At 48.4% G+C, this 27,251-nt stretch overlaps 1 protein-coding gene across 6 annotated transcripts in view; it reads right to left on the bottom strand.

Moving 5' to 3' along the window:
• Positions 1-27,251, bottom strand: part of CRTAC1 (cartilage acidic protein 1) — a 152,066-nt gene that overhangs the window by 64,242 nt on the left and 60,573 nt on the right. For all 6 annotated transcript variants that reach the window (XM_074339248.2, XM_088791909.1, XM_074339250.2 and 3 more), the window contains exon 3: positions 7,551-7,747. In XM_074339248.2, the coding sequence (XP_074195349.1) occupies positions 7,551-7,747 (197 nt within the window). The remainder of the gene's footprint in view (positions 1-7,550; positions 7,748-27,251) is intronic.

The raw sequence follows: 27,251 nt of genomic DNA, 5'->3' as shown, positions 1-27,251 counted from the left end.
TCCAGGACTGAGGGCAGAGGGTCACTGGTGGTGTCTGCTCTGGGGAAGACATGGTTTCCAGAAGATCATCCTGGCAGTGGAGTGAGGGGTAGGCTACAAGGAAGAAAATAAAGTGGGGCGGCCACTTTTGTAGTAGCTCATGCTTGGTCCACGGTGCCAACCATGGGAGTGGGGCGGAAGTGCTGGGTGCAGGAAGGGCAGGAGGGACTGGCTGGGTGTGGCGGCTCAGAGCAAGGGAGTGGTCCCCAATGTGGGGACAGCGATGGAAGCTGGGACGTTGGGCCAGCTGGGGGTGGGAACAAGAGCTCGACTTCAGACAGTTTGCATTTGAGGTGGTCATAAGGTGGCCGAGAAGGTATTTTCGAAGAGGTCAGTGGCCATGAGGGATGGCAGCTTACAGAGCAGTGAGACTGGAGCTGGGGTAGAAGGAAAACCCGGGCCACAGACTGAGTCCCAGGGAGCAGCCACATTTGGATGTAGGAGGAAGAATAAGGGGCAGAGAGGGAGGAGTCATCAGACACAAAAAAGGAGAAGGCTCTGCTGGAGGGCAGTGGTGTCCAAGCAGATGGTACTCAATGCACCATCCCCTTATCCCTTCCCCACCCAGCTCTAGACCCAGAGGGCAACATGGAGCCACTGGGAGGGTGAGTTTGAGCCATAAAGGGCTCTTCCTAAGGATCACTGTCCTCAGTGCCCCCTTGCCCAGGGGCTGCCCAACTCCAGCGGCCTGGTATTGGTAGCAAAGAGAAGGGTGAGCAAGTGTGTGTGGCAGGGCGGAGGCTCAGCCTTCAATCTCATTCATAAGGCAAAGAAATTACTGCCCAACAGCAAGGCTGGGGAGGTAGCCAGCAACATCCCTGGCCTGGGATGACGGTGGGCAAGGCATGAACTTGTCTTTTTCTTATCTGTAAAATGGAACAATGAGAATGGCCACCTGTTTGTCAAATTGTTGTGAGGATTGAATTAGGTAATGTAAGTAAAGTACTTAGAACAATCCCTGGCACGTAAGTTTGATAAATAATAATGCCATCCTCGTCCTTATCACCATCTTCACCCTCATGCTCACCTTCATCCCATCACCATCCTCCTCCCCTCCCCTCCTCATCATCAAGGGAACTACAGGGCATGACCACCTCAGGTCCTCATGAGCCATAGCCCAGCAGGCAGCTGTGACATTAAGTATAAAATGCTGTACAAGACTTGGTCAATGGAAAACCAGGAAAGCAGTGATGGCCCCAGGGGAAGAAAGAACTAGTTCAGGGAAAAGACGTTTTAAAAAAGAATGAACGCAGCCTCCCGTGTCTCCCTATATAATTTCTGACCACGGTCTTCCTTTGTATCCCAGGATAAAGAGGGACGTCTGATCAACCCTGCCAGGTGCTTCACCCACATTAGCTCATTTAGTACTCTCCATAGTCGTGTCAAGCAGATGGATTCTTCATTTTGCACAGAGAAATCGGGGCACAGAGCGGCAAGTCATTTGCCTAAGGTCGCACAGCTGTTGTTAAGTGGCAATGCTGAACTTCAAACTGTGGTCTGACTGCAAAGCCCCCTCTCCCCCATTTTAAAGACCTGGTGTGGGGGGGTGGCTGGTGGAGGGCAGTCCCTGGTTCCCAAGGAACCTTGTTCTATGTTAGGGTGAAGGAAATGGCTTCCGAGGCTCCACAGTCTTTATGGTGCTGCTTTGACAGCCGAATTCCATTCTTGCTGCCTATAGGGGGCCATGTGTGAGTAAGGCTCGGTAGGGGTGGGGGGAGGGAGACTGAGCAGCTCATGAGCTCATCTCCCCAAATGGGGCCATGTGGGGTGAGCTGAAAATCAGAACTGTGCTTGCAAGGGAAATATCGCTCGGGATCAAGAGACCCTCGGGTCCATCTTAGGTCCTAGAGGTTCCTGGGAAAAGGAGGGTGGAGACACAGGGCTTGACCAGGCACAGGAAGCTGGACATCCTGTTGAAATGCAGATCTGGTCCAGCACGTGTGGGGTGGGGCCCGAGGCTGTGCATTCTTACGAGCTTCCAGGTGTTGCCAGTTCTGCTGGGCTGTAGAACACACTTCGAGTAGCAAGGTGGAGGGTGCCTGGCTGCAGCTCGAGCTGGGCCTGGGTGAAGGAGCTGCTGGACAATGGGTGTGCTCGCTCTCAAGCGGAGAGAGTGTCTCTGCTGTGTGGGCAGAGGAGGCTGGAAGCGCCACCCGCCCCTAATTCCCTTTCTTCTCTCTGGCACGGTGACGGACGCCTCCTCTCTGAGAGGTTACAAAAGCCCCTGCTGAAGGCCTAAGGATAATAACGCAGAGCCCAGCACCCACCCAAGAAAAGGCTAATAAATTCAAGCCCGTAAAAATAAAAATTTTCCGCACTGCAAAACCCACCATGAGTGAAGACAAAAGAAAAATGACAAACAAGGGGAAACTATTTGCAACTTGTATTACAGAGGGCCGATTTCCCTAATTTATAAAGAGGTGTTACAAATCAGTGAGGAATAGGCCAATAATCAATAGAAAAAATGGGTAATGGCTATGCGCAGACAGAGATTCAAAGACATAAAAACATGCTTGGCCTCACTCATTTTAAGAAAAATGAAAATTAAAACTATGCTTAGGTACCAATATTTTCCTATCAGATTGGCAAATATTTTTTTTAAATGGTGCCATTGTGTTGGTGAGAATATTGGGAAATGCTCACGTGCGTCAGAGCTGACGGGAATGTAATTAGGATTGTCCCTTGGAAGCACAATTTGGCAATGACTATCAAAACTACACACGTCTATTCCTTGGAGATAGCAATTCCATTTTATGAACTTACCAAGAAACACGTGCAATTGTGGAAAACGGCATGTTTTACAAGCTTATTTGTTTGGTGGCACTGTTTGTAAGGGCAAAAAGATTGTAAGGAATCTAAATGTTCATCAACAGAGGACCAGTCCAACGAACGGCAAATCTATACAATGGAGTACTATACAGCCATAAAAAGAATGAGAAAGCTGCCATGAAATAATATCCAAAATTGATTGTTAAATGAAAAAAAGTAAGTCTGCGCTGTGAGCAGAGCTTGCTATAATTTGTGGAGGAAAGGAGAGTGGTATATGTAGACTGAAGATAGCAGGTCAGCAGTAACCGTTCCGAACAGAGTAAGTGAAAATGAGTAAGTGGCGGGGCTCACAGCGCACACTGACCCATCCGATACCCATGCTCCTGTTACCCCAGAGCACATGGGCAGGAGAACTCTGGGCCATGCAGTGCAGCTGCTGGGGTGGCCCAGGCAGGACCCCTGGGGGCATGGGCTCTGACTGGGTGCTGTAGGAGGTCCTGGGTTCCTTGACGTGGAGGGAGGTGCTGGGACGGCATTCCTTCCCCCTTTGTCCTGCATACGCTCCTATACGGTTTTCACCAAGCAGCGTTGCCTGAAACACACTGGCTTGTATTTTTCCAGGTCAGTTAAGCCATAGCTGGTTTCCTGGCCCAGGCCTTCTTGGCATTGTGGTGGATTGTCCTCTGTTCTTTTACCTCCGTCCCGCTTACTTTCCAAGTCTTAACCCTTGACCCATGCCCACCTGGCACCAGCATCTGGGTGGTGTCTTGTTGACAGTATGGTCCTTTTCTCCTTCTGCTCCCAGATAGAGTCTCTCCTTTTCCCATGGGCCAGGAGGGAGGCCTGTGATCCCTTCACCCAGGGTACTTCTAGGGGCTCTGGCTTTCTTCCTGCCCCAGAATTGTAACAACTATTGCGTAGAGAGCACTTAAGTCCTAGACACTGTAAGTGCTTTTCATCCATTATCACAGTTGTTCGCTCAAATATATGTATTAAATGTTTACGAAGTGACATAAGCACTTCTTTGGTCCTGGAGATACAGCAGCAAACATGACAAAGTTTCTATCCCCATGGACTTTAGTAGAAGAGATGAACCATAAACAAATATGTAACGTACTTTCAGACAATGATAAATGCTATGAAGAGAAATAAAGCAAGTTAAGGGTAATAGGAAATGATAGGGGTACGATTTTAAAGTGTTCAGGGAAGACCTCGTTTGAGGAAGGGCCTGAATGAAGGTAAGGAGTGAGCCTGAAGGTAAGGAGTGGGAAAAGCATGAAAGCCTCAGGTGGGAACGCGATGAGCAAGAGGAAGAGTGGAGGAAATCAAGTCTGAGAGGCAACCTGGCTCATGTCAGGAAGGGTTTTCTAGGTGATGGAAAAGACCTTGGAGAGTCTATGGAGCTATTGGAAAGAGGTAAGCTTATGAAGTTGATACGATTTTTCCTGTTCTACAGATGAAAGGGTTGAGACTGAGAGAGGTCAAGTATCTTGCCCAAGGTCACCCAATCAGTAAGGAGCAGATCCCAGGGTGTACAAATAGACCCCCACAGAATACTGCTGGGATGCAGGGTCACAGCTGTCTTGCAGCTGCGGATGCAGGGACGCCAGTGCTGACGTCTGAAAGGCTGCCTGAGGGAGAGGATGGGGACCCACCTTCCCCAGGTCGCACCAATGTTCCAGCGCAGGCGACAGGAGCCCCCAGTCGTGTGCTATGGGCGGGCAGGGGCTATCTGGGGGCTTCTGGAGAGCATCTCAGGTTCCCCGTGGTGGGCAGGGTGGCAACGGCTGGGTGTCGTGCCAGCTGGACCCAGGGAAGCGCTGACACAGCACGAATGTACCGGCTGTACGCCCTGCCCACTGCTGATGAATCAATTGAGTCACTCAACTGAAAAATTAACTCAAAGCCACAGACAGAAGGTCACCGGGAGGCGCACACCTGGGCCGAGGCTGCTGGGCATAGTCATCCTTACCCAGCCCTGGGGTTCCAGCTCCAGCCTCTCCCAGAGGAACACTTGTGCCCACGCCCCGGACTTCCGGGGGCTCCCATTTGCCTGTCTCACCCTGTCTGCCCTCTGTTGGCTTCATGGCTCGTGCCTCATCTGTTCTTCCTGGATTGATTGATCAAGTTTTAATTGTGCCCTTGGGATGTTTAAGGTCTGTCTGGGCCAGAGGAAAGCACACAATGACCCACATAGGGTTTAGCTCTCAAGGAGCTTAGAGTCCACGGGACTGGGAGAGGGGAGTCAGATACCTAGAAAAGTATAAGGCTGCATTGGAAATAGAGTGTCAACTGCACTGAGGGCAGGATTTTTCTGTTTCATTCCCAACGGCATCCTCAGGGGAATTCTAGTGTCTAGAATAGTGCCTGACACACAGTAGGTGCTCAATAGCTATTTTTCCAATGACTGAATCCATTAGTGAATGAAGGCTATGGTTAAGCTGGCTAAGCATGGAACTAACACTTGGGGGTAGTGGCCCCCCACCTTGATTGCACATGGGAATCACCTGGAAATCTGATAACTGGGTCCCATTCCAGAGTTTTGGACTGGACTGGATTGGGGTGCACCCTGGGAACGGAGAATGTTAAAAGCTCCCCAGGAAATTCTAATGTGTAACCTGGGCTGAGCACCCCTGTTCTAGGATTCACAATGGAACACTCTAAGAGCATGGGAGGGGCTGCTGCCTCAGAGACACCTGACAGGTCCCGTCCTAGGTGCTCTGTACTGGTGAGTAGGGAAGAGAGAGGTCTGCCCCTTCCTCTGGCATCCTACCTTCTGAGCCCACGTTGGACATCCCCCGTTTCTGTTGCCCTGCCGTCCAGCATCTTCCTGGGGACTCCGCAGCCGTCCCTTGCGGTTGCTCTCCTTTTGACCTTGTTCCACATTAAAGGCTTGATCAGCCCATCAATTAATTGTGTCCTAATCCAATCTTGGTTTGGTTGGAGAGCAGGCAGTAAATCCAGCTGGGTAATCACGCCTTGGTATTTGTGTAGGGATAATTACTATCTCTCAGGCCTCACTTGGTGGCAAGATGAGATGAAAACCCATAAAACACCACTTGGGGCTGTGGCTCGTTGTTTCTTGGCTGCACAAGGCTGGCTGCCAGCCAGCCAGCCCCGCCTGCCCCTGCCCCTGGCACTGGCCCCAAACTCATCCCCTCCCATTCATGCAACTGGCAGGACTCAACATCAGGGGCTGTCTAGGGGCTGAATCTTGGCTTGGGCTTGACAACCAGTAAGGGCAACATTATGGGGACAACCAGTGTGTTGGGGAAGGGGAGAGGCAGGGAAGGTGTTTCCCATAGTCAGGCAATCACCTGCCTCTAGGCCATTAGGAGGGGCCAGGGCGTTGAATACACAGGTGTGAAGCATAGTGTATTGTCCAGACCAACGCAAGAGGCTGCTGCCATCTGGAAGAGTCCAGTGCATGTCTAACTTGTCCCCACAGGGACACAAAGTCCTGCATCCCCCAGCAGGACACCCTGGCCTGGGACTTCCCTGCAGATGTCATGACCTCATGGGAGCAGACTTCATTCTAGTGGGCTGAGGTCAGGCCTGAGAGAATGTGGGAGTTAGGGGCTAGGAACCGCCTGCAGCCCTAAGAACAGAGCCCCCCCCAACTCGTGAAACACTCTATGAAGAGGCCTGGAGGACATAGGATTGAGTAAGGCCATAATGTTTTGATTAAAAGGATGGAGCTAGAGTCAGACTCCTGGGTTTGAATCCCGGGACTTACAAGTAATGTGGACTTGGGAAAGTCATGTGACCTCTGTGCCTCAGTTTCCTCAACTATAAAGTGGGATACACCAGTACTTTCCTAATCAAGCTGCTATGAGGCTTAAATGAGATAACTATTATAAAGTGCTTAGATCAGGGCCTGGTACACAGTCGATGGGACTTAAGTGCTAGCTGTTGTTATTATTACAAAGCCTTTTGGGCCTCCATTTCCTTCCTCCATTCCTTAGTGTGTAGGACCTTGCTACTCGAAGGGTGGCCCCTGGACCAGCAGCAGCATCCTAGCCTGCGAGTGTGTGAGCAGTGCAGAATCTCAGGTCCCCGCCCAGACCTGCTGAGTCAGAATCTGCATTTACCCAAGACCCCCAGGTGACTCGGATGGATGCTCTGGGCTTGGAAAGACTCCATGAATTCAAGGTTTTTCTTCCTCCGAGTTGTATCCCTAGCACCTAGTATCTCTAGTTTAGCATGGGGTAGGCGCTCGGCAGGAATTTGTGGAGTGAATGAATGAGTTCAGCTAAAATCTGTGGGGCCCCGGAAGGATTTCAAAGGATTTTAGAAAGGTCCCCTTGAAGCAGTCTGGAGGGCAATTCCAGGGGGCCATCTCTCTATTACGGTGGCCACTTGGGTGAGAAATGCTGAGTGGTTAAGCCCGGCAGGAGCAGTGGGGAAGGAGTGGGGAGGGGCGAGGAGGACTGGGGGCTGCTCAGACTTGGGGGTGGGGGTGGAAGAGGACAGAAAGTCAGAAGGTCAGGCCTGGGTCTCTGCTCAAGGCCCCCCGTCTCCAGGCCCAGGGACTGGGAGATGAGACGAAGCTTTGTGTGCAAGAGAAGACAGGGTCCTCCTGCTGGGACTGAGTGAGGTCCTGGAGCCAGCAGGGGACTATCCCTGGGGGAGCCCGTCATGGTAGCTTGAGGAAGGCCAGGGTCCCTAAGGCCCTGCCCCCAGTGGCTGCTGGGAGGAAGAAGGTAGGAAGCAGGAAAAGGCCCGATGCCCCAAGCCCTTACCTGAGAAGGCATTATTGGTGTTGAGGAAGTAGATCTCCTCACGGCCATCCCCGTCGATGTCACAGGCTGTGACCCCGATGGCGTTACCCTGCCGGTCCCGTAGCGCATAGTAGGGGGAGCTGCGCTGATCCACCGCGATGTTCACCAGCCGCTTCTGGGCCCGGTCATACTTCAGAACCAGGTTGGGGCCATTGTACCTGGAGGGGGAGGCGGAGGGGATGTTGGGGAGGAGCAGCTGGGCCACCCAGTTCCACCTAACCTTGGAGTCGTCTAGAGAGGTCAGCAGGGAGCAATTCAGCCCCACAGCATTCCCAGGGAGCCTCAGCAGCCTCACCTTGGAAGTCCCTGGGTGTTTGACAAGTGTCCCTGAATCAGACATGGACTCAGGCAAAGTGAGAGTCAACTGGGCCCACATGGGACACAATACAAGGAGCAGGGTAGTGGAGGGGAGTGGGCAGCCCATGATAACCCCCTTACCACAGGCTATGCTGAAGAAAACAAGAACCTCCCAGACATTTACCTTGCTCATGTCAATGTAAAGGCACTTTCATATTTATGATCTCATTAATTTAAATCTAACCACAATCATGCGAGGAAGGCTGTATTATTAACCCATTTTACAGATGAGGCAACTGATGAGCTTCATCAGGGTCACTAAGGCTCTTCTCAAAGTAACACAGCTAGCAAGTGTCAGGTGCTGGGACTCAAACCCAGGTCCTTTCTGCTATCCCAAGAGCCCTTGTGTGAATGAGCCTTGGAGGAGCAGAGGCTTTGTCGATGAGGTTTGGAATGACAGAAAGGCCCAGCATTTAAACAGTAATGTGAAATTAACATCTCAGACAGGAGATTATGAAAACATCTAAAGTCATTAGGCGGAACTGCTAGGTGGATTTCTTTTTCTATGAAACTTAAAAATAAAAGATTGCAATTCTCATCAGTCCTGATCTCTCCCGTCTCTCTCTCCTGCAGCCACATGGCCCCGGGGCATGGTCTTGCCTCAGGGACTTTGCACTTGCTGTTCTCTTTGCCCAGGAGGGTTTTCCTCCAGATGTCCACGGGGTTTTCCCTCTCCTTCACCTCCTTCAGGCCCTGGCTTTATTGTTCCTTCCCAGTGAGGCCTTCCTGCCCACATTCCTGAAAGCTGCACTCCTTATTGCTCTCCCCTGCTCTTTCCCCACGGTTTGTACTACCAGCCTCTATCTTCTTGTTTATCTGTTCCTTCTCTGTCTGATCCCATTAGAATGTTAGCTCTGCCGAGGGCAGAACTTTGTTTTGTTCCGCAAGGCCTAGAACATTGCCTGGCACACAAAAAGTGCTCAATAAATACTTGTTGAACGATTAAATAAATGAGACATCAGAGCTCGTGTCCGAGTCATAAGGGCTTAAGTCTCCCATGGTCGGTTTCTTCCCATTGCCTTTCCATCTGGGGAAAGCGGCATGCCCAAGGTCACCCCCACACAGCACAGCCATGAATGTGAAGGCCTCCTCCCGCTCCAGCGGCTTGCCATGCTCTCCAAAGGAACCCAGCCAACCCCTATCCTTTAATCCCCGGCCTCCTGCCTTTGTTTTAACCCAAGCATGTACATCCTGAGTGAGTCGAACTGCCAGCCTTTGGATGGTCCCCAGCAGAGAACACTTGGGAGAGGGCGGGAAGAACTCTCCAAGGTCTTTGAGAGCAATCACTTCTTGCTGTCCTAAAACAGATCCAACTTGGCCCTCTCCTTTGTCACTGAGATACAGAGCCGGGGAAGTTTGGGGGAGGCTGCATAACTGGCTGGGTGCCTTTTGGCATCCACAGTGTGTGAAAGGGGAGATGGAGCTCACTGGGGCTGAGTCAGCACCTGGTGATGGAAGGTCATGTCTTAGACTCCTTGACAAAGAGTGTCTGAGGGTGGTGTGTGGAGGGTGCAGCATGACCTATGGGACGCGTCTAGACAGAAGAGACAGAACACTTGGGTTCCAGTACCGTCAGCAGCTGGCTCCAGTCCCCAGGGACAGGAAGTGCCTTCTGGATGCTAAACACTAGTCCTCCAAGCCTCTGGGTCTTCTGTTTACTTCCGTACCTACTGCTTCTCACAGGAAACTATACTCTTAGTGTGCTGGGCCTCATTACAAGCACTTTAACCTGCGTTGTCTCCCCTGAACCCCACATACCCCTGAAAGAAGGTAGGTAAGGCATTTTTCTAGAAACAGAAACTGAGGGTCAGAGAGGCAAATGTTACACAGCTCGTATGTGGCAGCACTGGGCCTCCCACCATCTCTAGGGTCCACACCCTGTGTTCTTTCCAGGTTGCCTGTGATGCCAACACACTTAGTCCTCTGCATTTTTTCCCGGCAGCCTCCTCTAAAGTAGTGACTCTGAGAAGTGATCGAGGACTTCATTTAAATAGTGGAGATGATAAGCCTATGTTTCTACAACACTTTACAGTTTATAAAGAGCTTCCCCTTCCTTGATTTGATTTGCTTTTCGCAGGTCTTGACTCTGCCAGAGATTAGTTTTGTGACCTTGGCTGGTCATTGCCTCTCTTTAGGTTCTGGGTTTCTCTTCCGCAAAATGAGAGAATTGGACGAAATCAGAAGGTCACAACATTGGTGGACAAATGGGGCGGTAGGGACGGGCCTCTGGGCTCTCCTCGCTCAGTTTCAACCTGACCATTTCTACGTTGATGCATTTTATTTTATGTATCCCATTCCAGCAAACATTTAGATCAGGGATGCCAGAGCCAGCGTTGAAGAGGCCGTGAACTAGCAGCTCAGCGTTGAAGAGGCCGTGAACTAGCAGCTCTGTGGGGTCGTCTGGGTCTGCGTCTCTCGTCCACAGGTCCAGCTCTAGCCTCAGGAGATGGGGAGAGCAAGAGTGTTCTCCCCCAGGCGATGGGTGGGAGCCACCATATAAGGTCCAACCTTGACAGCCCTCCTTTGCATCCCCTGTCCCTCTGGCCTCCTGGAATGTCTTTACCATCCCCTGGAGCCAGCTCCCAGTGGGAGGTGAGGGGCCATGGTTCCCACATTTATTGGAAGCCAGTCCTTTTACCCTGAATCTGGGATGGTGGGCGTGTACACAAGGTCCCTGCACCTGTGGTGGTGGTGGCCCTGGCGGAGCAGATGGCCCTGGATCATCTTTTCTTTGAAGATATTAGGGGTGCTAGTTCCAGGGCACTGCTTAGGGGAATGTGGGGTGGTGTTGCTGCGCTGGCTGAAATTCCTCCATCTGTTACAGAGTGAGCACTGTGGATTTCTACCCAACCTACACGGAAGCCTGGAAGGAACCCCACACTCTGTCCCCTTCCCTCCCACCCACACCTGTCGTAGGACCACAGACACAAAGCCAGACCAACAGCTCCCAGGTAGCGTTCTTGACAATGCATGGTAAGGGCTGGGGGCAGTGCAAGGAGTTGCTACTCCTCCCCTTCACCCAGGCTGCCCTTTGCTGTCAGTCAAACTGGACTGACACCTGAGCTCTCACAATCTTCACCCAGGATACAGCTTATTCCTTCCCCATCTTCTGCTCAGAGCTGATGTTCCAGTTGGTTTCCTCTCCATCCCCTGAATAGGCTCTACCCTTTTTGGCTTCTGTGACTTTGCTCAGTTGCAGCTGCCCCCTCCATGAAGAATGTTCTCCCCACCCTCCTGCCCTCCCCTGAAGCCTGCCTAACTTCCACCTCGGCTGGATGTGATCTCGTCTCTCATACCCACAGCGTTTTTGCACCTTGCTCATTCCTGGGAGGGCAGAGTGGTCTGTGTTCCAACATCAGTTGCCTCATTAAAACATATACTTCTTGAGCCTGGAACCATGTGGGTATATCTCTGAATTTGCTGTGCCTACAGCAAGGCTTGGAATACAGAAGGGGCCCAACAAATGGCTGTCCAGTGCAAGAATGAGTGAGTGAGTGAGTGAGTGAGTGAGTGAGTAAATGAATGAGTCAATAAATACAAATACGAGGCGCCAAGCATCCTTCTAAGCACTTTACACCCACATCTCATTTCATCCTCATGACAATCCTAGGATTTGACAGATGTGGGACATCTGTAGGTACTTTTACTAAGGTACAGAGGTTAGCCACAGTCACTAACCCAGTCACAGTCTCTCTGGGGAGACAGTCCCCACACCGGCAGGCCTGGAGAGCTGGATGTGTGGTATGTGGGATTTCACGTTTCCCCTCTGTGACAGATTGTTAGGTACTTCTAGAAATGCAGGAGGCTTTGAAGCTCAGTTTACCGGGGTTAGGAAGTGGGACGGACAGGGTCCCGTGTTCTTGAAAAGTAGATGTGAAATCATAGTATCCAGGGCTAGGCCAGCAGGCAGAGGTGATTAGCTCACCTGGAAAATCTGCTTGAAAGATACCAGGAAGGTACATCCTATACTGTGTGAAGGCTGTCCAGTGCTGGTGCCAGTCCAGTGGGACAGGACGGCTGGGGACAGGGAGGGACCGAGGGTTTAGGCCCAGAGCAGCCTGGGCGTGAGCTGCTGGCCCTGCCACTTTTTGACTCTGACCTTGAACTTGTCACTCAGTTTCTCCAGCTTCAGCGTCCTTATCTATAACTTCGGGCTGCTACATACCTCACAGGATAAAAGAGGTGACAACACTTGGTAAACTGTGAAGAGTTACACAATGGTATGTTCTCATCATTATATAAACGAAACAAAACAAGAAATAAACCGAGGCATAATCTCACTCTCCCGTGATCATTTTGAGACTTTCCAAACACACTCATTCAAAAACACCCCATCCTTGATCTCTCATCTTCTAAGGGTGTATTTCTTTATTCCCCTTTATAACTAAACTTCTCAAAGAGTCTTCACAAGCTGTCTCCACTTTCTCACCACCCATTCACCCACTCAATCCACTTTCCCCACCCTCCTAACTCCAGCAAAGCCGCTCTTGTTACTGTCATCGGTGGCTTTCGTGGAGCCACTGAAAGGTGGCCTTTTCCGTTCTCATCTCCCTCAGCCTCTCAGCTGTGTTTGGCACAGTGGCCCACTCTCAGCCTGCACCGCACCACTTCCCTCTTAAAACACTCTGCTTTCTTGGCTCTGAGAATGCCATCCCCCTCTGGTTGTCCTCTCTCTCTGGTTCCATTCCCTCTCCCCTTTGCAGATTCTTCCTCCCCTCCCTGCCTTCCTTTTTTCATGCCTTTAAAAATATTTTTATTACAATATAGTTAACATACAATATTATGTGAGTTTCAGGGGTACACCATAGTTATTCAAACTTATATACCTAAAGAAGTGATCACCATGGAAAGTCTAGCAACCATCTGACACCGAACCACGTTATCACAATATTGACTGTATTCTTCATGCTGTGCATTACATCCCCATGACTTACTTGTTTTATACCTGGACATTTGCACCTCTTATTCCGCTTCACCTTTCCCTCCCTTTTAAATTTTTCAATTACAGTTGACATTCAATATTATTTTATATTAATTTTAGGTGTACAGCATTAGTGGTTAGACATTTGCATAATTTAAGAAATGACACCCCTGATTAGTCTAGTACTCATTTGGCTCTCTACATAGTTATTACCATAATATTGACTATATTCTCTATGCTTTACTTTATATCTGCATGACTATTTTATATCTCATTTGTACTTCTTAATTCCTTCCCCCTTTTTACCCTGCCCCCAATCCCTTCCCATATATCACCCCAACAAATTTAGTACCCATCTGACACCATACATAGTTATTACAATATGATTGACTATACATATGATTATTATTGACCATATTCCTTATACTACACCCTACATCCCCGTGAGTACTGTGTAACAACGAACTTGTGCTTCTTAATCCCTACCCCTTTTTTCACTCACCCCCAAACTGCCTCCCATCTGGCAACCATCAATATGTTCTCTGTATCTATGAGTTTGTTTCTGCTTTTTTTATTTTGTTCTTTAGATTCCACATATAAGTGAAATCACATTGCATCTGTCTTTCTCTGTCTGACACTCCACTCAGCACAGTACCCTCCAGGTCCATCCATGCTGCCACAGATGGCGAGAACCCATTCCCTTCCATGGCTGAGCAATATTCCACTGTATATATGTGCCACCGCCTCTTTATCCATTCATCCATCAATGGACACCCAGGCTGCCTCCACATCTTAGCCATTGTAAACAATGCTGTAATGAACATATGGATGCACATGTCCCCTTGTAGTAATGTTTGGGTTTCTTTAGATAAATACCCTGAAGTGGCATTACTGGGTCCTTCTTTGTATCTTGTTATAGCCTTTGTTTTAAAGTCTATTTTGTCTGGTATAAGTATTGCTACCCCAGTTTTTTTTTTTTGTTTTTTCGTATCCATTCTTATGAAATATCTTTTTCCATTCCTTTACTTTTTGTCTGTGTGTGTCTTTCAATCTGAAGTGATTCTCTTGTACACAGCATACGTAGGGGTTTTGTTTTGAGTGGAGCGTTTCTTCCATGTATATTGAAAATAATTGTTGATAGATATGTAGCTATTGCCATTTTATTATTCATAATTTTGATCTTCCTCCCCCCCCATCTTAAAGAAGTCCCTCTAAGATTCCTTGTAATACTGGTTTGGTGGTGATGAACTCCTTTAGCTTTTTCTTGTCTGGGAAGCTTTCTATCTGTCCTTCGAGTCTAAATGATAGCTTTTCAGGGTATAGTAATCTTGGTCCTTGCTTTTCTTCACATTGAATATTTTGTGCCAATCCCTTTTGGCCTGCAAAGTTTCTGTTGAGAAATCAGCTGACAATTTTATGGGAGCTCCTTTATAAGTTACTAGTTGCCTTTCTCTTGCTGCTTTTAGGATTCTCTCTTTGTCTTTAACCTTTGCCATTCTAATTACAGTGTGTCTTGGTGTGGGCCTGTTTGGGGTCATTTTGTTTGGGACCCTCTGCACTTCCTTGGATTGTATGTCTGTTTCCTTCACCAGGTTAGGAAAGTTTTCAGTTATTATTTTTTCAAATAGGTTCTCAATCCCTTGCTTTCTGTCTTCTCCTTCTGTTACCCCTATGATGCAAATGTTGTTATGCTTCACGTTGTCCCAGAGGTCTTTTAAACTATCCTCATTTTGGGGGATTCTTTTTCTTTTTGCTGTTCCGATTGGGTGTTTTCTACTACCCTGTATTCCAAATTGCTGATTCGATCCTGTGCTTCATCTAGTCGACTAGTGTTTCCTTCTAGTGCATTCTTCATTTCAGTTCTTGTAGTCTTCACTTATGACTGGTTCTTTTTTATGGTTTCTATGTCTTTTATGCTTGATATCTCTCTGTTGAAGTTCTCACTAAGTTCCTTGAGCATCCTTATAACCATTGTTTTGAACTCTGTCTCTGGTAGATTGTTTGCCTCCATTTCATTTAGCTCTTTTTCTGGAGATTTCTCCTGTTCTTTCATTTGGGACATATTTCTTTGTTTCCTCATTTTGACAGCCTCTCTATTTGTTTTGGTGTATTAGGTAGATCTGCTATGTCTCCTAGTTTTGGCCAGGTGGCCTTATGCAGTAAGTGTCCTGTGGGGCCCGGACACTGTCTCCCTGGTCACCTGTGCCTGGTGCTCCAGGAGTGTCCCTTGTGTGGGTTGTATGTACCCTCCTGTTATAATTGAGCCTTGATTGCTGTTGGCACATTAGTGGGTGGGATTGACCCTCAGGCTGATGGGCTGTGGGGTTTGGCCACATCCGCAGCTTATGGGTTGCTGTGCAGGGGCCTTATTCTACTGAGTGGGATTTACCCCAGTGGGCTCCAGTGCCTGTTGAGACTGCCTTTTGGGTGTGCCACTTGTGGGACTAATTGGGAGGTGCTCTGCTGTGGTCTGATCCAACCTCCAAGTTTATTGTTTCTGGGGCCTTTTGGGAGGGGCTCTGGTGCAGGCCCAGGTCACTTACAGCCTGTGACTGGCCAGGGACTACCTGGTAGGAGCTACAACACAATCTGTAGTTGTTTTCTGCCTGTGCTAACCCTGGAGGCAAGTGGGGGAGGCCACGCTGTGAACTGAGGACATCTGCCACCTGCACTGGGCCTGGGGTAGCTCTGCAAAATGCTAGGATACCCCGAGGCCAGCTGCCGCCTGTTGGCTCCCTTAAGATTCAGCCACTGATAAAGCCTCATGTGGTACACAAGTTGGGTGAGATGGGGTCTCAGGGAGTCACTAGAGTGGGAAGAGTTGTGGTCAAGTTTAATGTAGACTCTGGTTTGGCGCTAGTGCTGAGCCTGGAGCTACTCAGCAAAAGTCTGAGAGCACATGGAGGCTAGTTGCCACCCTCTTTGGGCCCGTAGACTCTGATAGTTTTCCAAGAAAGAGTGCAATTTGGGCAGAGCTGGCTCCTCATAGAGAAAGTGCCTTTGGTGTTGGGCGAATTGGATCCCAGTGAGTCAGAAGGTTGGAGAGAGTGGAGCTCACCAGGCCAATCAGATTCAGATTTGGCCTGTGGGGGCGGGCTCAACATAGGAAACATGGCGCCCGCCTGCCCAGCCGCATGAGAGAAGGTTCCATACAGGGCAAATGGCGACTGTCCTTCAGCCCTCCCTACAAAGCCACACACCTCTGTCTGCCTCCAATAGGTCTCCGACACCCTCCGAGTTACTGTCCCTTCGCTGGAGCCCAAGGTAAGTGCCTGCGAGCGAGAATCTGTGCGCAGACCATTTAAGAGACTGGGTTTTTCACAGCCTTCTGTCCCTCCCAGATGGTCAGAGTTCCACTGTTTTCACAGCTAAATGTTGTGAGGCTCCTCTTCCTGGCACCAGTGCTATAGGCTGAGGATACTTGTTTGTGGCTGGTGTGGGGACAGAGTCCCAGAGGGCAATTTCCAGGCTCTTGGCCTCTTGTGGAAAGGTGCTGGCTCGGGTAGTAGATGGCCATCAGCTGTTACCGGTTAGCCATTAGCCACTGATATAACTGCCATGGCTTAGCTAGCAAGCACGAATTGCAGTTAGCAAGTGAGGTTGGTTGGTTGATTGGTGGGCAGAGAAGCAGAGAGTAGGTTGCGGATCATGTGGCTCCTGTTTTCTGTGTCTCCAGTGCGGCCACCGGCGAGAATATAGTGGTATGAACCCCTTATCCATGGCTCCGTGGGTGTTCCTTTTTGGTCTCACCATATCCTGCATTCTTATGTGGGGAGCGGTACCAGAGACTCTCTTCCGGGGGGAACCTCCGTGGCCAAGATATCCCTCTTGGTTCTCAACCGCCACCTGGAGGTTTGGGGATAGCCGGTTTCGCGTCTCCGCCTCTCCTACCAGTCTCGATGTGGTTTATTTTTTTATATCCTTAGTTATAAAATTTCTGTTCAGCTAGACTTCAGATGATTCTCCAGGTTGAATGTTCTATAATTCAGTTGTAAACTATTTTAATGTGTTCATGGAAGGAAGCAGGCACAGTGTTTACTCCGCCATCTTGGAGCTCCAGGAATGTGTGCTTTTCTTCTCCCTGCCTTCTTAATGTTGAAGACCCCAGGCCTAGCCTTAGGCCCCCTTCTCCTCTCTCTGTGACCTTTCACTAGGGGGTAATGTACATTCCCATGACTGACAACTCCCAAATCTGTATCTCCAATCCAAATCCCCAGTCCAAACCCAGATTCATATATCTGACTGCCTACCTGACGTCTCTCCTTGTAGCCCTCCACAGTCATCTCCAATGGAACTATTGATTGCTCATGCCCCCTGTGCCCTGCAACGGGCACCCAAGTACTAAAGCCCGAAACCTGGTGCTGCCTGGGTTCTCCCACCCCTTGTCTTCACAATTAATTTATCAGCCAATCCTGTCATTTCTACCTCGAAAAATTTCCAAACCCTCTTTCTTCTCCCCCACGCACCCTGCCCTCCCCCCCAGAGCTACCATCTCTGGAAAGCTTCCTTTCTCTGTTTCTTCACTTACCTCTGTCAATCTAACCCCCCCACACCATAGCCAGTCATCTTTTTAATACACAAATCAGATTGGCCATGCTGCTTTAAACATTTTGGTGGCTCCCCATTATGGCAGAATGAAACCTGGAACCCTTATCACGCCTGAACTAGGAGCATACCTTGGTCTACTTCCCACCTCACTGACCTCTTCCAGCCACACCAGTCTTCTTTCAGCTCCTAACATTCCAGCAGGCAGGGTCCCAGGCCTGTCCCCGGGCCTGTCACAAGACTGTTCCCTCTGACTAGGACACTCTCCCACCACTTGCTTCTTGCTTTGTCCCATGGCTGGCTTCTTATCATCCTTTAGGTCTCACCTTGAAAGGCATCTCAGAGAAATCGCCTCCTCGGTGTTCCAACCACTGTATCCACTGTCCCACTTTTGTTTGGTTACCTATTTATTGACTATGTCTCGCGGCTTCCTGAGGGCAGGGACTGTGTCTGTTTTGTTTACTTCTATCTCCCCATCACCTAGAGCATAATGCGTGCTCAATAAATACTTGTAGAGTAAATGAAAGAAAAGGAACCTGTGGAAAGTACCAGAATGTCACTGGGTAGCTGACCAAAAGGTTGAATGAGTCTTGATTGGTCTTTGGCTCTCCACTTTCATTAGTTCCCAAAAGATATGTATAAACATAGTGATGGCAAAGAGGAGGCCAAGAACTGGTGTGCTGGGTAAGGGTGAGAGAGAATAACAAAATGCTATAGAGAGATACAGAGGATCCACCTTTTTTTCTGTTGAGAATCATTGACCTATGCGGAAAAAAAAAAATCTCTTAGGTAGCTACATAAAGAGAAGCCAGATATGAAGATGCATTAATTACTGGGTACATACTATATACTTAATATTGTGCTAAGTAATTTACAGATGCTATCTCACTGTGCATAAATTAATTTTTTTTTAATTTGAAATACATATAAAGTATGCTATTCTGAAAATTTAAAATAGAGGACTGTTTTCATTAAAAAGGAAAATCATAAAGAAATATATAGCTAGTCAACATTATAGTCAGGGGAGAGAGACAGGGCAGAAAGAAGAGACAGATATATATATGTATATGTATATGTATATGTATATATATATATATATATATATATATATATATATATATATATATAGAATGCAAGATGGAGACACACAAGAATATACACAAATGGAAATTAAAGGGTACTGAAGCCCTGAGCACAGAGAAAAACACACACACACAAACACATAGAGACTAGCTCATATAGAAAAAGAGACCCAGAAAAGAGAATATGCAGAACTATGGAGACAAACAGACCCCTAGGAAAATGCAAAGTCATGGAAATATCAACAGGACTTAGAGATATTATCATAGAGAAGCAATGCATCTTGTGGCCAAAGTTTTATTGGAATACAGATGTGCTCATTGCTCTTCATTTACATATTATCTATGGCTGCTTCTGCCCCACAACAGAGTTGAATGGTTGCAACTGAGACTGTATGGTTCAAGAGTTGAAAATATTTACCATTTGGCTCTTTGCAGAAAAATTTCCAATCCCTGGTTTAAAGGGTTGTCAGCCTTGTATTATGGATATATTACAAGTTCTAAGTGATCATTATCAGAACAGTGTTCTCTAGATGGGGCTTTATCTGAGGCTAATAAATGAGCAAGAGCATGTCCTCTTTGAGTGAGTGAAGTGGTTAAAGGGGTGTGGTAGATGGTCTCCAAAGATGGCTGCCATCATTTTCTTTCTTCTCTGTATGCACACGTTACTCCACCTATTAGAAGGTGGAATCTCTTTTGCCTCCCCTTGAATCTGGGCTGGCTTTGTCACTGGCCTCAATTAGCAGAATATGGTGGAAGTGATATTGGGCCAGTTCTGGGCCTAGCCTTTAAGAGGCCTATCAGCTTCCACTTAGTCTCTGATAGAAGCCAGTCATCACGTTAGAAGTTTCACTACCTTAAGACCACCACGCTCTGAGGAAGCCCAATCTAGACCCACGGAGAGGCCATAGAGAAAAGCACCGAGGCACCAGATATGTGAGTGAAGACTTTGTGGGCCTTCCACCCCAGCTCAGGCAACAGTTGAATGCAGCTGAGTGACACCAGTTAACGTCACGTGGAACAGAAGAACCACCCAGCTGAATCTGCCCAAATTCCGGACCCACAGAATTGTGAGAAATGATAAATTGTTTTTAAGCTACTAAATTTTTGGAAAAGAAAGTCAATAATGATAACCAATCATTTCAGACCTAAGGGGAAGAGAAATTTTCCTCCTGGAAAGTAGGAAAAAGTATTATTCATAATCAGTGGAATTCTGTAGGATAACCATTTGAATTTACATTAAGTAAGTCTTTCCAAGGGAGGCCTGATCTGTTGGGTTGACACTTGCGTCTCAGAATATCTGAGGGTCCGTGGAGAGAATGAGGGTGGAAGGATAATAAGAAATACAAGGATTCCAGAAACCCGTTTTTCTACTCCTCCTTCTTTCCTTTCTAGCCATATCTGTTTCCCATTTTTTAATGTACAACTTTGAACATAGATAATTTTTTTTGGAGATGTGTGTAATGCTCTCTTCCATTTTCTTACACATTTAATTCTTTGAAAGCCATTGAAGTTAAGTGTGACCAGAAAACTATGGGAAGGCATTCAAACAGGAGATTCACAGATTATATTCTGGAATAGGATGTATCCAGAATCTAGGTCTTAAAGGAATGGAGACTTTGGTAATGGGAGAGTTCTAGGCCTGGTGAGAAATCTGGGGCTGGGGATTTTACAGGAAAGTAAATTGGATAAGTCTGGAAAGGGCATCCATCCCAGAAAACAAAAACAAATTTGATCCTGAGTTAGCAGCTAACCAGGCTGGAGAAAATCCCACAAAGAGAGTGCAAAGAAGGATGGTTTTTCATGAAAGGAATGTTTGGCACCAAAAGGTCAGAATAATCTGCAGTGATGAGTGTCTGTTCTGTAAAAACTCCATGCAGACGGATTGATTTATGCCTTGTTCTTAAAAAGATCCGTGCTCAGCATGTGCTCTGTGCCCTTGGAATTTCTTGTATTTTGATGAGCATGGAAGCACCCACAAGGCAGATACTGCCATTTGCAGCTCTGTCCCCCACTATACCTGGGACAATGCCCGGAGAAGACAGGTGCTCAGGTATGTTTGGTGACGATGATGATGACAGCCATGACTCCATTCCTCAATGCATGTTTGTTTGAAGAAAAGAGGAAGGCAGGGCGGCAGAAATTCCATAAACTATCAAAGGTGGGACTCAGGCAACGGACAGAGGAGGTGTTAATCAGGATTCCTTGGTTGCTCATGCCGAACACTCCATCAGCACCAGCTGAAGAATTGATTAGTTCAGATGTCCAAATGCCAGAACAGCAAGGGGACAGGTAGGCTTTGGGGTGACTGGAACCAGGGTTCTGACCAGAGGTTGTCAGGACTTCATTTCTCCTTCCCTCTTTCTTTTTCTCTGTCTGTTGTCCTCATTCTGTCACACCATCCTGCTTCACAAGGCTTGACCTATGGCAACATTCTCAGCCTGCCATCTCAGCTTCAGCAGAGTGGAGATGCTTGCTTTCTTCAGTTCCAATGTGAAAAACCCAGGGAAGGGCTCTGATTGGCCCAGGCTGGGTCACATGTCCATTCTCAGCCAGGAGCTAGGAGCCTATGGTTGACAGCCTTCAACTAGTACCGAAGCTAATGAGAGCAGTATCTCGAGAGTCACATAGTTTCAGGAAGAGAAGTGCCAGGAAGGATGAGGAATGCGTCTGTAGATAGACAGTCATTCATCTGAGTTTGTACATTCTGGAGACAAACTTGCCAGGGCCTACTGATGAAAGGCAATGATTTCCTGGTACCACTGAGTCCTATGTCCTCTGGACATACCTCGAGGTCTTCCCACTCCCCTCCAGAAGCCCCAAAAAGAGGTAAACACAGAAAGTGCAATGACTGTTTGAGTTACTATGTTCTGGAAATGCGTTTGGTTCTTGGCCTCCTGCCTGCTCCTGAGGCCTCTGTTCCAGGCCGCATTTTGGCTGCGGGGAGGCGGGAGGGGGGGTGGACACTGAGAGATGGTAGCGGTGAGCCCAGTGTGGGGCGTGGGGAGACACGAGATGGGCTGTGGCCCAACTCTGTGATGAACTTCTCGTGAATTCAGGCAAATCACTTAACTGCTTGGTCACAAAATACTTCAAATCTTCACGCAAACTTTCTTCCTTCACAGTATAATTACCTAGAAGCTTCTCGCTGAAAAGTCATTCGTCTTTGTCTCTCTTTTGGTTGAAGATGTAGGCCAATTTACAGACAGAATGGTGAGGCAAATAGCCAATGAACGCTTCACTCTTCTTTAAGAGTAAAATAAGATACACCAATCATTCTCCAATGAGTTCTGGGATCCTATTTCCAGGCTGGGCATACTGCATGGCACAGGATGTAATTCTATGCTCACAGACCCTCTAGCCTAATACGGTAAATAAGGAGCCACCCTAATCCCAAATTTTCAGAGGAGGGAGAGGTGACCCCTTCTGCTGGGGTAAAGTCTTCATAAAGAAGGTACATTTGATCTAGAATTTGAAGGATATATAGGATTTTAATAGAGGATATATGAGTTAGGCATTTACAAAAGAAATAGTGTGAGCTATGAAGCAGATTAGAGAACAGAAAACTGCATTTAGGGAGTGGAGGGTAAACTAGCTGGATGACATAGAGATGTATGTTGGACAATAGTGGAAATGAGTGGAAGGCAAACTGGAAAGGACACGCATCTAAGATTATGGAAGATGTGGCGTGTAAACCAACACTTTAGATTTTATCTGGTACGATATGGGGGGCCGCTGAAAGATTCTGAACAGGGTGTACCATTACATCAAAGTGCTGCGTTGGAGAGTATCGTCTGGTGGCTCATGCATGAAGGACCAGCCAGGCAAGAGAACTGAAACAATAGTGCAGAAGAAGGGAAGTCCCCCCGAATTATTCCAAAAACTTCTTCTGAGCTAACTTGAGTAGGTTTCTGTTCCTTGCAAGCGAATCACTCCTAAGACAAAGCAGAGTCAAGAACGCATAGAAATCAGGAAAGCAAGGGTTAAAACGATAGGCGTGGCCAGCAGTACTAAATGTTTTCAAGAGGTCAAAAGGCCCAAGATTGGAAAAGCAAATGGATTTGGCAATTTAGAAGACAATGATAACCTTCAAGGAAGCTGTTTCCTTATAGAGGAGCGAGGAGCTAGGTGGAAGTCATAAGATAGTGGATGGGTGGCAGATAACTCCGTGAGGACAAGAAAAGCCCAGGAAAACCTAGGATAGTGGCCGGGGGACACAGAGTTAAGTGATGGTTTCACCAAGTTCTGGGGCCGGTGCATGTTTGTGGGCAAGAGGAAGATACCCAGGAGGGCAGTAGATTTAGAGGGTACCTGGGCAAGACGTACAGGAGGTGGAGGGGAAGAGTTGAAAGCACCAGGAGATGGGTTAGGCCTGGAATTAAGAGAAAAGGAAGCCAGACTGGCTCAGAAGACAGGATGGGGTGGAAGAAGGTGACTAGAAACTTGATGCCCAGAGACCTTGGTCTGCTCACAGGTGAATAAGAGGTGAGGTTCTTAGCTGAGAGGAGGGTGTGGAAGTCACAACTTGAGGAAAGAGGAAGTTGGAGTAGCAGCTAAGGAGCTAACCCATGGCCCTTTTCCATGGTAAATGGGGCATGCAGGGTGAGCCACTGCAAAGGGTGAAGTGGGGACAACTTGAAGGGTGGCGAGATGCAGAGGGCAGGTGGGGGGGCAGGATTAGTCTCTGAGGGTGCAGAGAAGGCACACTCGTACCAGGACAGGAGTGGAGCAACCACAGCAGGGAGACCTGAACAGGGGCCCAGGGAGTCAACCTTGGGAGAGGCACAGGCAGAGGTGGAGTGCAGGCAGGGCTGCCTCAGGGAGCCGAGCTCAGGGTGGGAGCAGGTGAGGGCGAGCGTTTGGGGTCTTACATCTAGAATGGGGATGCCTGCCTTCAGCCCTGGGGAGTGGCTGAGTAAAGGTGGGTGCGTCCGCTCTCGGGAGTGAGGTGGGTTCTGTGCGGGCGACATCAGCAGCAGAAAGAGCACTGGACTAGGGTCAGAACAGAAAGGCTGAGGCAGTCAAGCTCTGTGGCGAGGAACTTGGCCCAGGGTCAAGGGCAGATTCCTAGGCTGCAACTCTCCAGCGGTGTAGGTGTTCCTGGACGAGTCACCCCGCCTGTCCAAGCCTCAGTTTCCAAATATCAGCCCCGCTGCCGTGGGGTTGTGCTGAGAATTAAGATAATACCTACGAAGAACTTAATACAGTGCTGGGTACAGAGCAAACACTCAATAAACACCAGTTAGTGTGTCTGTCTTCTCCCATATACACTCAGGACCCAACACATAATGGGAAGTCTATAAATATTTCTGAAAGAATGAGTTATTCTGATTATTACCTTCGTAGCCTCGAGCGCAGGAGACTGTGAGCTCCACGGAGTCCTGAACTATATTTTATTATTCTATCTCCTAACACAATGTTTGAGAAAGGAACCTGCTTATGTTCCGTAGAATTCAGTTTCCTCATCTATAAAGTGGGGCTAATAATATTTGCTCTACCGCAAGGTCAAAGGAGATAACATATGTAAACTGTGACACAGCTGGAGGTTTTGCACGCATGCATATACATGCAGACATGTGCACGTGCCTGCCCACACAATATATGGCTGTTGTCTGCAGCAGAGGCAGCGCCTGGGCCCCCGGGGAGCCCAAGCTCTTCTACCCTATTTGACAGGAGCTGAATGATAGGCCTACGGCACTGCAGGAAGGCCCTGTGAAAAGGAGACAAGAGGAATTTGCGGAGGGCCTAGTCAGAAGGCGGCTGTGGTTTTCTCCAGCAGGGAGGAAGTGCAGAGCTGGGCACTGGCCGGGACATGAGGTATGCGAGAGGCTGCTTTAAGCCAGCCTGGACTGGACAAGCAAGGAGACACAGGTCACTACACACAGGTCGTAGGCTCGGGCGAGGGGCAGAGAACAAACAGGTCTCAGGCGGCCAAGGGCAGGGCCATTGTGGGAAGACAAGGACCAGCTGGGCTCCTGTTGGTCCGGCTCCCAGGAGAATGGACATTGTCATCTTTGGCTTAGAAAAGGTCTGCCCTTCTAGTCTAGGATTGTGTGCAATCCGAGACCTGGCCTGGATGCCGGGGGCAGGCCCCTGTTCATGACAGTGAGCTTCCCCCAGGAGGCCTGTCTGCTTGGAATTTCCCATGTAAGTCACTGTTGGAGCCCCCTCCCTTCTCCGTGCCTGTCAGGATACATGGGCCAGGCTATGCTAGCCTCTGTTCCCTTTTGGAGCTCCACATTTGTCCAGACCTTGTGGATATGCTGTTCTGCTTGCTGGCCTCCCTCCCTGCTCACCCTGCTATCCCATCCCCACGGGAAAATCAAGTTCCTTCTGGTTTTCCCTCATGCTGCAGCTAATGGGGGCATGCCTGGCTGTGTCTTAAGAAATAATGGTTGGAGGAAGCAGCAAAAGGCTTCTAGTGGTTATGGAGTGTTAACCGATGAATTAAACTCATTTTGAGTTGAAGGAAATAGTCCTAGAAGACACTCTTGCTTTAAAAAAATATTAAGTTGCCAACTATGAAAGGCGTTCATTCAGAGGGGTCTTTGCTGCCAAGCTGGCTTGAATTCCCTTAGCCGTGCATTAACGCTAATCAGAATCTGGCTGTGTGAGCAAATGTGCATTAAAGTTTAGGGATAGAAAATGTGTGTGAAGTATTCATGAGAAAGTACCAACTATACCTATTTATTCTTCACAGTGCTTGCAATATAAAAATTACCTACCCTACTGGCAGTTAAAATAAACAGTTATTTTAATTACAAATGAAAACTACATGACTATAATCTAAGATATTAGGTAACACAGACAATTCATGTTTGAACCATCCATCTAGATTAAAGCCCCTGCTAGAGCTGGTACATCCTGATGCAGGGGAAGACTACCAGGTAAATCCTTGCTATTCAAAGTGGGGGTGGGGACAGGTGGCATTGGCAACATTGGGAGAATGTTAAAAATGCAAAATCGTGGGTTCCAGATCTCTGAGTCAGAATCTGCATTGTAACAGGAGGCCCAGCTGATTCACAGGCACATTCAAGTTTGAGAAGGGTTGGTCTGGGTCAGGGTTTCTCAACAGTAGCCTGTAGACCATACACACGGGAAATATCTGGAGAGATTGTTAAAAATGCAAATTCCTGAGCCCCACCCAGACCTAGTGAATCAGAAGGTCTAGACACAGAGCCCAGGAATTATCATTTCACACCAACTCCCAGGTGGTATTCATGTTCACCGAACTGTGAGACCCACCCCTAGTTCATCCAATCTCATTGAGATCCATGAAGCACCGGCTGACATACAGCGTTCTGGGTCCAGTACGAAAAGATTTGGATGAACATCATCTCTGCCATTTAGGGGTTTGTAATGACATCACTACAGCAGAACGTGTAGAGAACAAGCTATGGCATAAATACCTAGAAGATTATATTGCTAATTCACAATGCAATTCAGTCTCCCTTCTTCACTTGTGAATGTATGTTCTCCCTGAGGGTGGAGAATAAGTGTCCTCATCCTTCCTAGTTCTCCTGAGCGGAGTGGACTCCCACCCAAGGGACCACTCATTCTTTTGGGCTCCTGGGCACAACCAAGCCCACAGCTCAGCCACTTGAGTGTCCTGCTCAGAGCAGACCGGACACCAGCAATTCATTTCATTTGCCTTTTCCTAGAAACCCTCCTCTCCTTGCACCGACCATCCCTCCCCACGGCCAGGAGGGCCCGGCCTTCGGCAGCTCTGCCACACTCGTTCCCAACACAGGTCCGGACAGGGGCGGATCAAGCCTGCACACCTGCAAGCGCCCAGTCCTTGGGGATGGCAGGACGTTTCTTCTTTTCCTTCTGATGTCTACATTTGGTTGCTTCAGAAAGAGAGATGTGAACCATAACCCTCTCTTGCAGAGATAAGAGAGAAACAGCCAGCATCTTTGGAAATTCAATGTATGACAAGTGGATGTAGGGCAACGTGTGATAGGAGCCTGGCTGGAGGTCTTTGTTGACTCCGAGCTTAATAAATGGCAAGGAGGCTGGTCCTCAATAGCGGCCCTTTAGTGGAACAGTGTCTAGCTTGGGCTAACCTGGGCTAACCTGGGCTAACCTGGGCTAACCTGGGCTAACCTGGCTAACCTGGGCTAACCTGGCTAACCTGCGCTAACCTGGGCTAACCTGGCTAACCTGGGCTAACCTGGCTAACCAGTCAGGAGACTAAAAACATGAAACCCGAAGGGCTCGTAGTGCGCGTGTGGTTACTCAGTACTTTGGTTTACCAACACATAGGACTTAATCCTCTCAGGGATCCAGTGGGGATCGTTATTTATTTCCCCTCCCACTTTAAACACAAAACCAAGGCCAGAGGTTAGTCACGTCTCCATCACAGAGCTGGAAAGTGGCAGGGCTGAGCCCTGAATTTGCTTCTTCTGACTCCCAGTTCTAGCTTCTCTTTACCTAACCATCATGCTTTATTTTCCTTCTACTCACGCATGAACATACTATTTTAACTAGACCAGGGATTCCTTTTGGCAGTGCTCTCTCCACATTATACCAGTGAATGCAGAACTAGCACGTGATAGCCCTCAGCAGGTGTGGTGGCCAAAAAAGAGTTGCTGCTTCTTTACTCTGCGGCTCTGGCAAATTCTTAAGAGGTGTAGGTGCAAAGTCAATGCCAGATGTCTCTCGTGGAGGAGTCTCCTCAGCCTGGCTGCTGTGGAATCACCCTGGGAGGAATATCTTTGCAGCTGAGGATGATGCTAAGACCAGGCTGACCTTGGACCA

The sequence above is a fragment of the Rhinolophus sinicus genome, chromosome 15 (genome assembly GCF_057876585.1).
Source record: "Rhinolophus sinicus isolate RSI-liver-muscle chromosome 15, RSI-T2T, whole genome shotgun sequence".
In the NCBI taxonomy this organism is placed as follows: domain Eukaryota; kingdom Metazoa; phylum Chordata; class Mammalia; order Chiroptera; family Rhinolophidae; genus Rhinolophus; species Rhinolophus sinicus.
Note: the sequence above shows the minus strand (reverse complement) of the source record. Positions and strands in the feature narration are given on the sequence as shown.